At 40.2% G+C, this 10,631-nt stretch overlaps 1 protein-coding gene across 3 annotated transcripts in view; it reads right to left on the bottom strand.

The window, feature by feature from the left end:
• Positions 1–267: 267 nt before the first annotated feature.
• ARFGEF3 (ARFGEF family member 3) overlaps positions 268–10,631 on the bottom strand; it is a 171,950-nt gene continuing 161,586 nt past the window's right edge. For all 3 annotated transcript variants that reach the window (XM_087865521.1, XM_045814723.2, XM_087865522.1), the window contains one exon: positions 268–7,926. In XM_087865521.1, coding sequence (XP_087721647.1) covers positions 7,735–7,926 — 192 coding nt within the window. In that variant the 3' untranslated portion in view covers positions 268–7,734. The remainder of the gene's footprint in view (positions 7,927–10,631) is intronic.

The following is a 10,631-nucleotide window of genomic DNA, read 5'->3' as shown; positions in this document are numbered from 1 at the left end:
GGGTTGTGAGTTCAAGCCCCACATTGCATGTGGCACCTGCTTTAAATAAAATATTTAAAAAATTATATGTACTTCAGATGTACTTTCTAGGCATGTACCAAATTGTTAACAGTGACCATCTCTGTGTTATGGAACTGGAAGGGGCCTCTTCATTCCGTTGTGAAATGCCATGGAAAAAGGAACCTGATTCTTTTGGCCGAATTCTATAAACATAAGGTATTTACTAAATTGATATATTTATTAGGTAAAGAAATTGTTTCACATAGATTTTTTTAATGCATTTGAATTTTTATTCTACAACACAAGCAACATAAATACAATATCTTTTAAAATATTTTCTCTTTAGAATTTTCATTTTCACCTCAGATAAAATGTACACAAAATACACTTGCAAGCTTGCTTACAGGGACCTGTTAAACAATGAACAAACAGATTCTATCAAATCAAACAGTTTATCAACATATAAAGGAGGGTAGTTTCAGGGTTTTTTTAAATTAATAAATGTGAGCAAACTGACTAAGAAGGCAAAATAAAAATTGTACGTCCTTGACAAGTCCTTTAGAGTAAACAAAATGCTTCAAGGCTCCTGGTGAATGGGATTGCAAGGATGAAATCTGCATTTTGTAGATAAAATGGTATACTGACTCAAATCATTATGGCTATACCAAGCTTCGTTTATTTATAATTTTTAATGGAAACAAGTCAATTCTTTGGCATAATACAAGAAGGGATAAAAGAACCCTTACCACCCACTGGCTTTAGAGTGGGAAATGGTAGTCGGGGAACTGTTTATAATGTAATTTATTTCTCTTAGAAAAGCAGGAAAATAATTTTGAATAATAGTCTTTTGGCATGATTAGGGCAATAAACGTCTTATTCTTAACTCCCTTCCTCCCACCCCACCCATCCACTGAAAACAACAAACAAAAATAAGTGAAATACTCTTTCCCTCTAGGCACCTGCTCTGCCCCTATCACGCCATACCTGGATACCCTACCACGTGGTTTCCACTGACGTGAAACCCAAAATATCAACAGCACTAATCTTTGTCCAGTTTTGCCTATTTAGCAGGAAACCAATTTTTATTACAGATAACCACTTCTAACAAAATACAGCTGGAAGAATTGCCAAGGGAGGAAGACAGAGTAGCCCGCACGTGATCATGAGGTAGCCATGGGTGACCACTGGTGGCTGGTAGTGTCAGGGCCCGAGATTCCTTAACTTGGAAACACATTTTATGTGGTAGCTCGAAAGACTGGCTTTCAGATCCCCCCCTCCCTTTTTTGGCACCAGTTAGTAACATAAGTTGGAAATAAATTATTCCTAGAGATTAATATTTTAGATTTAATTTGAAAATCAGTTACCATTTGAAGAACTAAAAGCACATCTAATTTCCAAAACAGATTATGGAAAACAAAAGTGAAATAAAACACTTCAATTATTTCCGTCCACAGAGGCAAGAACTTGACTCTTTAGTACCATTAACACTTTGATATGCTTTCTGATCTCACTAATTCTAGTAAATATTGTTATTACTTTCTATTTATACAATCTAAAGTAATTTAAATGATGTCAGGATATTCAAGCAGAAGGCTTTAGAGAAAATTAAATCAATAAGAATTATATGTAATTAATATAGTTTATACATGGATGATATTTTAAGGTACTTAATTTTTTTCTCTCTGAATTATTTCCTCTATGATCCTTATTTTTTATTAATTAGCTTTGGAAATTCGTTTTGCATTAATCAAAGTGTTAGGAAATAAACTAAGGCCCCACCTATATTTGAGTTAACATGATTTCACTGTATCCCAAAGCATATTGATGCACATGTACGTTTCTCCCATTGTTGGAAGATGAGAGAATACGGTCTCCACCGTGCAGATATGAACACAAACACATTTACGGAAAAGTCCTTAAAACAGGCACGTGTACTGCTCAAAAGGGAGTTGTTCAGTTTGCAAATTTCCATGAAACCACTGGTAGACTCTTTACAGGTACACAGGAAATTAAAATAGAAATTTACACCAGACAGTTAAGTGAAAGATGAAGGTACATTGAGTAGTGTAATGTCACTTCGAAGGGTCGATACTCGGGTGACTAATGAGAGAGAGAGAAACCTACCGGCAAGCAAGCAACTACTCAAAAACCTCTGGAAGCCAGGAGCCAAGGTTGTAACAGAGTTGAGATGGAAATAGCAAAACCGTAATGACAGAAGAAACTCAAACACTACATATTTAAATTTAAACTCACCCCAGTACAAGTCAAAGGGTCAACAGGATACAGATGATCATCCATAGAACCAGGGTCTCTAAATACAAAGACGATGAAGCTTACACAGATCTCACTGTTCCATTGAACGGATACATTCATTGTCTTTTAGCTTGTAAAAAAACCGAATTGTTGGTATAATAAACCTAGAAACTGGGAGGATGGAATAGGAATGCTGTAGAGAATCCAATCTCAAGCTGTCTGCCCAAGGTTCAGTTTGGTGTTTCTCTAGAGCTTGATAAGTCAGGCTGATCTTAAAGGTAGTAGCTGGAAAGTTTTTCAAGGCAGTTCTCGGAGTGTGGTCCCCAGACCAGCAGCACTGGCCTCACCTGGGTCCTTGTTAGAAATGCAAATTTCCAGACCTACTGAATCCGAACCCCTGGGCGTGGGCCCAATAACCTGTGTGTTAACAAGCTCTCCAGGTGATGCTGATGTGCACTAAAGTTTGCGAACCACTTTAGAACAAAGTCAAAAGATACTACACAACCACTACTTAACCTTCAGGATAGGAACTAAGAGTACAAACAATTCTTGGTGGTGGAAAGGCTGGAAGGACCATAACTGGATGGGATTCCCCAGCAGTTGATGACGGTTTGGTCACTAGGATGGTCAGCCAGTCTCTCCTCCCTGGAACTCTCATGCATTATTACACAAAGATGGGGGGAAAGGTTTCGTACAGTGCTAGTGGTGTGGTATTGAGTTTTCTTCAGTTAGTGAGTGGTGCCATCGTTTATAAGGAATCTGAGCATTGTTCTCAACTGAGTTTCTCAGAAATTATCCCCGGGGATAATTTTTTTTGTTTGGTTTTTTTTGGTCTGTTTTCCCTGAAGCAGTAATTGTGTTTTGGAAATCTAAATGGTGTTCTAGCCCAAAACTTTGTATTAAACTCTTACTTCCACATCAAATACAAACATTACGAGCAGAGGAAGACGATCTCACAAAAGGAGAGACAAACAATTTTCTAGATTGCTCCACTACAAGGGAGGAGAACACAATTTTTTTGATGAAGCATAATTAGTAAATCTTGCCCAATAACAAGTTCATATTTCCAATAAAAAGTGCTTAAAAAGAGTCTCTTGCTTTTTTTAAGGCCACACTAAATGTCACTAGGATCACCTAAGTGGTACCCATGCATATCCAAGTTCTGTCATCTGCTTAATGCAAATGTTGGATTTTCCTTCTGCCTGTTTCCTTGTCTGCAGAGTATGTAGAAATATTTAGGCATATGGCACATGGTTACTATGGATACTGACCTGATGCCCCCAGTACCTGGATCTTTAAACCATCTTGTCTTACCCGTCGCTTCCTCTTGGGAGAGAGTGCATTTGAAAACTGGTTACAATTTATTTTGCATATTCCCAAACTTTGATGATGACTTACATATTTACTACCGTATACTTCCCAGGGAAGCAAGTAGAGAGGCACTGTTGGCTACAGGGCACTTTATTCTCAGTGATTAAACTGCAATTGAAAAAAGTTTACTCATCATTCTGGACACAGACTGCTATGCTTTTCTGCGTAACAGCTGCCCATGAACAATATTATTCCATCATTTGGCAAGTTTTCTAAATTACCACCGATGGCCTGCTTTAAGATTAAAGTTTAGGTCTTATTTTCAAACACTCAAAATATTATGTTATATATGATCTTTCTATATATAAACACTAGCTTTTTCTTTCTTTTTTTTTTTTTAACCCTATTTGAAAAATCCTCATAACATAGCAGATCTGGGACATCAATCAGATATTTTCAACTCATTTTAACTGTTTAATTCCTTGCAACACTGACGTGCTTCCTCTGTGTACTAGAGCCCGGTGTTGTAGAGAGAACGCGGCCTCTGAATTCAGGAACACCTCTTTTGCCACCAGCTTTGCCATTTACTGGCTATCTCGGGCCAATTTCTTAACCTCTCTGGGTCTGTATCCTCATCTGAAAAAAATGAGGAAAGCTATGCCTCTTGGACAAGGTTATTGTGAGAACGAAATGCTAATGTCGGTAAGGTCTATATTCACGGTGGCCCTCGACAAATGTCACCTCCTCCCTTCGGTCTGTAAACCATTGCTGTGGTTACCCGCTCCAAACAGAGGTCTTCATTCTACTTAGTTTGATGGGTAGAACACAAATGGATTCTCTTTTCTGAGAAAAAACTTTCCTACCTAAGCAGTCTTGTGATGTATTTGGAGTAAGTCCGGGATATTTTACAATCGAGTTACCTTCTTATGGTTAAGACCATTTGACTTTCTCCACTGACTCTGTATAAGCCTTCTTCTTAACACAGCAAGAGCTAAAAGCCTGGTAATATTGTACCAAGAAGTTTCCATTTAAAGGTACTTTTGAATTATGCTAATATTTTGTCACATCTGATTGCAAATATTTTAATCTGAGCTGTTATGTATGTTGGCATCCGTCTTGGTCGGTCATTAAATAGAATAAAGATGGTAGAAAATGTCCTAGTTTTGTATTGATGGAGAAGGCTAGGAAATAATCATAAGGGGAGAGAGAATAAGATGGTGAAAAGAGGCAGTCCGAGCCTTTTGAAAAGCTCATCAGGAGAGGCAAGAGCTAGGAGAGCTCCTAGCTCTCCCTCAAACCTCTCCCCTTACGGCAAGGAGAAATCTGACGATGAGGGCCGTCTATTTGGCGGTCAGGAATTCCTAAACACTCTGAATTTTGTAGGTGCTTTCATGATGCATACTTTCCCAAAACATTAAAGAGAGTAAATCTCAACCTTAGGGTAACACACTTTTGGCAGTAAATACAGGCAACTGAAAGCAATGTGCAAAATCTTATTCTGCCTCAGTCAGTAAACACACAGTAGTAACTGTTTTAACCACCAAGGCTGTCTTGACCTTGGTCTTTCGGAGACCTTGGGAGAGAGGGAGTAGAGGAAGAGAGGGGGAAAGGCAGAAACCAAGACACCAGCAAAGTGTGAGGGGCTGACCAGGGCAGTCTGGAAGGGACCGCTCATCTACCAAGGGTTCCTCTCCACCCCTGGAGAAGACGGGCTCACTGTGACCTGACGTCCTATTCGTCAGAGATTATTTACATCAGACAATATCCTTTTTGACAACCGCAAATACCTCTGGGAAGTATTAGGTGGTTTAGCTAACTTTCTGGTTGAAATCTGGTGTGGATGTGGAGCAGGGGGTATGCTGGGAACGGAAGTGGGCAGAGACCAATGCGGGGCTTGGGGCAGCCTGTACAATAGATGGGAAGGGGCAAAACCCTCTTAAAAATTGTAGGTAAAGAACGATGTACATTTTCTCACTCTTTAATTCTTGGAACCGACAAGGAGTTTATTTTCATAAACTAGCCTTGGATCTCATAACAGCATCTGTGTGGGAATGGATTCTGATTTCTAAACAATTAACATACTCTGGGACATGACATTCTACATTGAGACTGGCTTCCCTCGAATCTGTACTTTATAAAAAGTTGCTATATAGAAACATTTTATAATCACTCTGATTTGATACTCTGGTCTACTGAAGCTCCTTCCTCGCCCCCAAGGTGAATTTTGGGGTCCTCGTGGGCTCACAAAGGGGAACTAAACCTCAGATAAGCTGTACTTCATGGTGGTTCTGTTTCTTTTTGTAGCTTTTGTTAAAAAAGAAAAAGTACCTTTCAATTTACTTCTTCCAAAACATAAGAATTTAAAAGTATAGACTACAGCTCATTTCTATCCCCAAAATTCATTGCTTGTTAAGATCAAATAGTTGATCTATTTCTAAACTTATCTAATGAGTAAAGCCTGAAGGCAAAGAGAGTGTGTGGTGGAACTGGAAATATGTTTTCTGGACTCCAGTGATCTCTGGATGATATATGGAATGATGGGGTTCTTGTAGATTGCCTAAATAAATCAGGGAACCCCGTCTTCATCTTAACCTTGTGGATAGTTACATATTTCTCAAGGAAGACAAAGTTTACAAATACCAGCACTGAGTACAGTTGTTCGTTTTAAATCCTTCTATACTGAAGAGTTAATGTTTTATTTTTGAAGAATGACACTCAATTATGAACACATTTTTAGGGGCTGGGAAAATGATAACATATGTCTTAGCAACTAACTCTACTTTCTAGAATGTACATGAGTGGGCTCGATTGGGGAGTTTCAATTATTATAATTTAAGAACTAAAGTATATCGTAAATAAGATAAAGTTTCCAAATTAATTTCCTAGTACTATCGAAGAGAAATATCCATGTAAACTAGCCATTTAGAAAGACCTCAGACTAGGGTAATTTTACTTGCCAGAGAGGACAAATATTTTAAATTGAAAAACTTAATTTCCTAAATTTCATTGTGTCCCCTTCTCCTTTAGTTTTATTTTCTTCTGAGACTAGAGCTTGTGTGTCCGACACTATAATTTCATGTGACAGTTGTACAATATTTTAAGGTTTCAAATGACTTCATCCCAGTCTCCTTTCTCACCCCCTCCAGCTGTCTCCCTATCACCCCACACTTCCTGCCCTGTTCCCTGAGAAGTCTGCTCACTGGATGGAGAACTGAGTCCTTTCCTCCAAGGGTGCTGAGACAAAATGAGTTGCATTTTAACATTTTGTTTTCTTAAAAACCCAATGTTCCGCCTTATGTTCAGACAACTGGAGCCTAGAAATGTCTGTGCAACAAGAAACTAAGGCACCATTTTTTCTTTCCCTTTCCTGTGTTGCCTTGGGAGCAAAAGCAAAGACTGACGGGAAGCCAGGGTGGCGGGTCAGTCTTACATCTCCTGGCAAGATCTCTATCAGCCACTGTCGCCGGGAGCTGTGTGTCAAAAGATGCCAGGACTTAGACTTAAAACTAAAACTAAAGAAAGGAGAGCATTTCTGCCTTTAGAAATAGGGAAGTAAAGGCACAACAGTACCTTAAAAGAAGTTGGTAAATACCAACCAGAAAATCTTGACAATTTAGGACAACTTTGAAACGTTCTGGAAAATTCTACAGAGGAAGTCATCCCTTTCTTGATTATGACGCCCAAGAATAGGTTTTTCCAGCTGTTGTCTTCCCTGCTAAGCCCATAATCATAATGGAAATCTTCCTCCAATGAAGAATGTCTGCTACTAGATGCGGAGTGCTCACACGTCAGCTTGACTTACCAGCGGGTATCTCCCTAACAATTGCATTTAAAAGAAAAAAAAAAAATCAAATGGATCAGTGTAGTGTTTTCAAAGAAGTAGTCCTTGAAAGGGACCCTTTCGGGAATAACATTGCAGGCAAAAGCACTGGGAAATAAACATCAAGATTTAGAAATGTGTCAAAGAACGGAGACTTTTCTGAAATAATGTGCAAAATCAGAGTATTGTTTGTGTCCTCTGGATAGAAGGTGAGTGTCCAGAATGGCCCCAGTGCTGATCAGCAAGGGAGGGGCAGACTGTTCTCCGAGACACTGGGTTCAGCGGGGCTGCCCGTTGCACTGGTGGGCGTTCTCTAACCTTTGCTGCTGTATTTCCTCAACGTGAGTCTTCTACGCGATGATGTCATAGACCCGGCCCACTCTGCCCAGCCATTCCCTCACAGCCTGGCGCACTCTGATGTCCGTCACGTGGCAGGTCAGCTGGCTGATGCATGGGAACACCGCTGGCTGGAGGGCCGTGAAGGTCTGGTCTGGAAGGATCTGAATCTGATTGAGAACTGTTAGCACCATGTTGGTCCATGCCTAAGAGAAAGGATGGAGGAGAATTATTAGTAGCTTTCCCCTCTGGGTTCATTTGAACTCTCAGGTGTGGCTGAGCCCTGCCAACCGGCAAGTGAGTTTTCTCGGGCTTTAGGTTGCAATAAATTAGTCTTTACCCATTCAGTGTGGCTAGAAGTTGTCATTTTAAATTCATATATACAAGGCATAGCGGAGTCTCCTCTAACATTAGGAATACCTTATTTTCAGGTTTCATGGACTACGGGCATACCTTGTTTTATTGCACTTTACTGTGCTTCCCAGATACTGCTTTTTCTTTCTTTCTTTTTTCAAACAGAACATCTACACAGCCCTGTGTGGAGCAAGTCCACCAGCATTTGCTCACTTGTGTCTCTGTGTCACACTTTGGTAATTCTCACAATATTTCAAACTTTTGCATTATTATTATATTTGTTATGGTGATCTGTGATCTTTGATGTTACTATTGTTTTGGGGTGCCATGAATTGTGCCCATATAAAATGGTAAACCTAATCGATAAATGTGTGTGTTCTGACTGCTCCACTGACTAGGTCCCCCATCTCTCTCCTGCTCCTCAGGTCTCCCTACTCCCTGAGACAAAACAGTATTGAAGCTAGGCCAATTAATAACTCCACAATGGCCTCTAAGTGTTCAAATGAAAAGAACAGTCACAGGTCTCTGCCTTTAAAAGCTAGAAATGATGATGCTTTGTGAGGACGGCATGTTGAAAGCCAAGATTGGCCCAAGAGCCTAGCTTCTAGCCTGGGTCAACCAAGTTGTGAATGCAAAGGGAAAGTTCCTGAAGGAAATTAAAATTGCCACTCCAGTGAACACACAAATGATAAGAAAGAGAAACAACCTTAGTGCTGATATGGAGAAAGTCTGAGTGGCCTGGATAGAAGATCAAAGCAGTCACAACCTTCCCTTCGGCCAAAGCCTAATCCTGAGCAAGGCCCTAACTCTCTTCAATTCTATGAAGGCTGGAGAGGTGAGGAAGCTGCAGAAGAAAAGTTCATGAGGTTTAAGGGGGAAGAAGCCATCTCCATAACAGAAAGTTGTGAGGTGAAGCAGCAAGGGCTGATGTGGAAGATGCGGTAAGTTCTCCAGAAGGTCTGGCTCAGATCATTCATGAAGGTGGCTACACTAGACAGCGGATTTTCAACATAGATACGAAAGCCTTCTATTGCAAGATGCCATCTAGGACTTCATAGCTAGAGAGGAGAAGTCAATGCCTGGCTTCAAAGAACAGGCTGACTCTCTAGTTAGGGGCTCATGTAGCTGGGGACTTTCAGTTGAAGCCAGTGCTCATTTACCATTCTGAAAATTCTAGAACCCTTAAGAATTATGCTAAATCTACTCTGCCTGTGCTCTGTAAATGGAGGAGCAGAGCCGGGATGATAGCACATCTGTTTACAACATGGTTTACTGAATATTTTAAGCCCACTGTTGAGAACTACCTAGAAAAAAACATTCCTTTTAACATACTGCTTATTGAAAACAGTACAGAGGTTCCTCAAGAAGTTAAAAATAGAGCTACCCTACAACCCAGCAATTGCACTCCTGGGTATTTACCCCAAAGATACAGATGTAGTGAAAAGAAGGGGCACATGCTCCCCAATGTTCATAGCAACAATGTCCACAATAGCCAAACTGTGGAAGGAGTTGAGATGTCCTTCAACAGATGGATAGAGAAGATGTGGTCCATATATACAATGAAATATTACTCAGTCATCAGAAAGGATGGATACCTACCAGTTGTATTGACGTGGATGGAACTGGAGGGGATTATGCTAAATGAAGTAAGTCAATCAGAGAAAGACAATTGTCATATGGTTTCACTCATATGTGGAATATAGGAATAGCGCAGAGCCTAGGGGAAGGGAGGGAGAACTGAATGGAAGGAAATCAGAGAGGGAGACAAACCACAAGACTCTTGACTCCAGGAAACAAACTGAGGGTTGCAGAATTGAGGGGGGTGGGAGATGGGGTAACTGGGTGATGGGCATTAAGGAGGGCACATGATCTGATGAGCACTGGGTATTATATGCAACTAGTGGATCATGGAACACTACATCAAAAACTAATGCAGTATATGTTGGCTAATTGAAATTTTAAAAAATAAATTAAAAAAAATACTGTTAATTGATAATGTCCTGGTTACCTAGAGCTCTGATGGAGATATACCCAGAGATTACTGCTATTTTCATGCCTGATAACACAACATCTCTTCTGCAGCCCATGGATCAAGGAGTAATTTCTACTTTCAAGTCATTATGTAGGAAATCCATTTTGCAAAGCTATAGCTGCCAGAGATAGTGATTGCTCTGATGGCTCTGGGCAAAGCATATTGAAAACCTGGAAAATATTCACTATTCTAGATGCCATTAAGAACATTCGTGATTCACGGGAAGAGAATAAAACATCAGCATGAACAGGAGTTTGCAAGAAGCTGATTCCAACCTCATGGATGACCGTGAAGATTCCGGACTTCAGACGCGGTGGGAAGAGCAGGAGAACTAGAATTAGCAGTGGAGCCTGAAGATGGGACTGAATTGCCACGATCTCCTGATCAAACTTGAACAGACATGCTACAGAGAAATTGTTTGTGAAAGAGTCAACGCAGCAAACTTTATTGTTGCCTTAAAGAAACTGCCACAGCCATCCCAACCTTCAGCAACCACCAGCCTGATCTGTCAGCAGCCATCAATAT

Source organism: Ursus americanus, chromosome 11, assembly GCF_024610735.1.
Source record: "Ursus americanus isolate L20-20 chromosome 11, mUrsAme1.1.p, whole genome shotgun sequence".
Classification (NCBI taxonomy): Eukaryota; Metazoa; Chordata; class Mammalia; order Carnivora; family Ursidae; genus Ursus; species Ursus americanus.
Note: the sequence above shows the minus strand (reverse complement) of the source record. Positions and strands in the feature narration are given on the sequence as shown.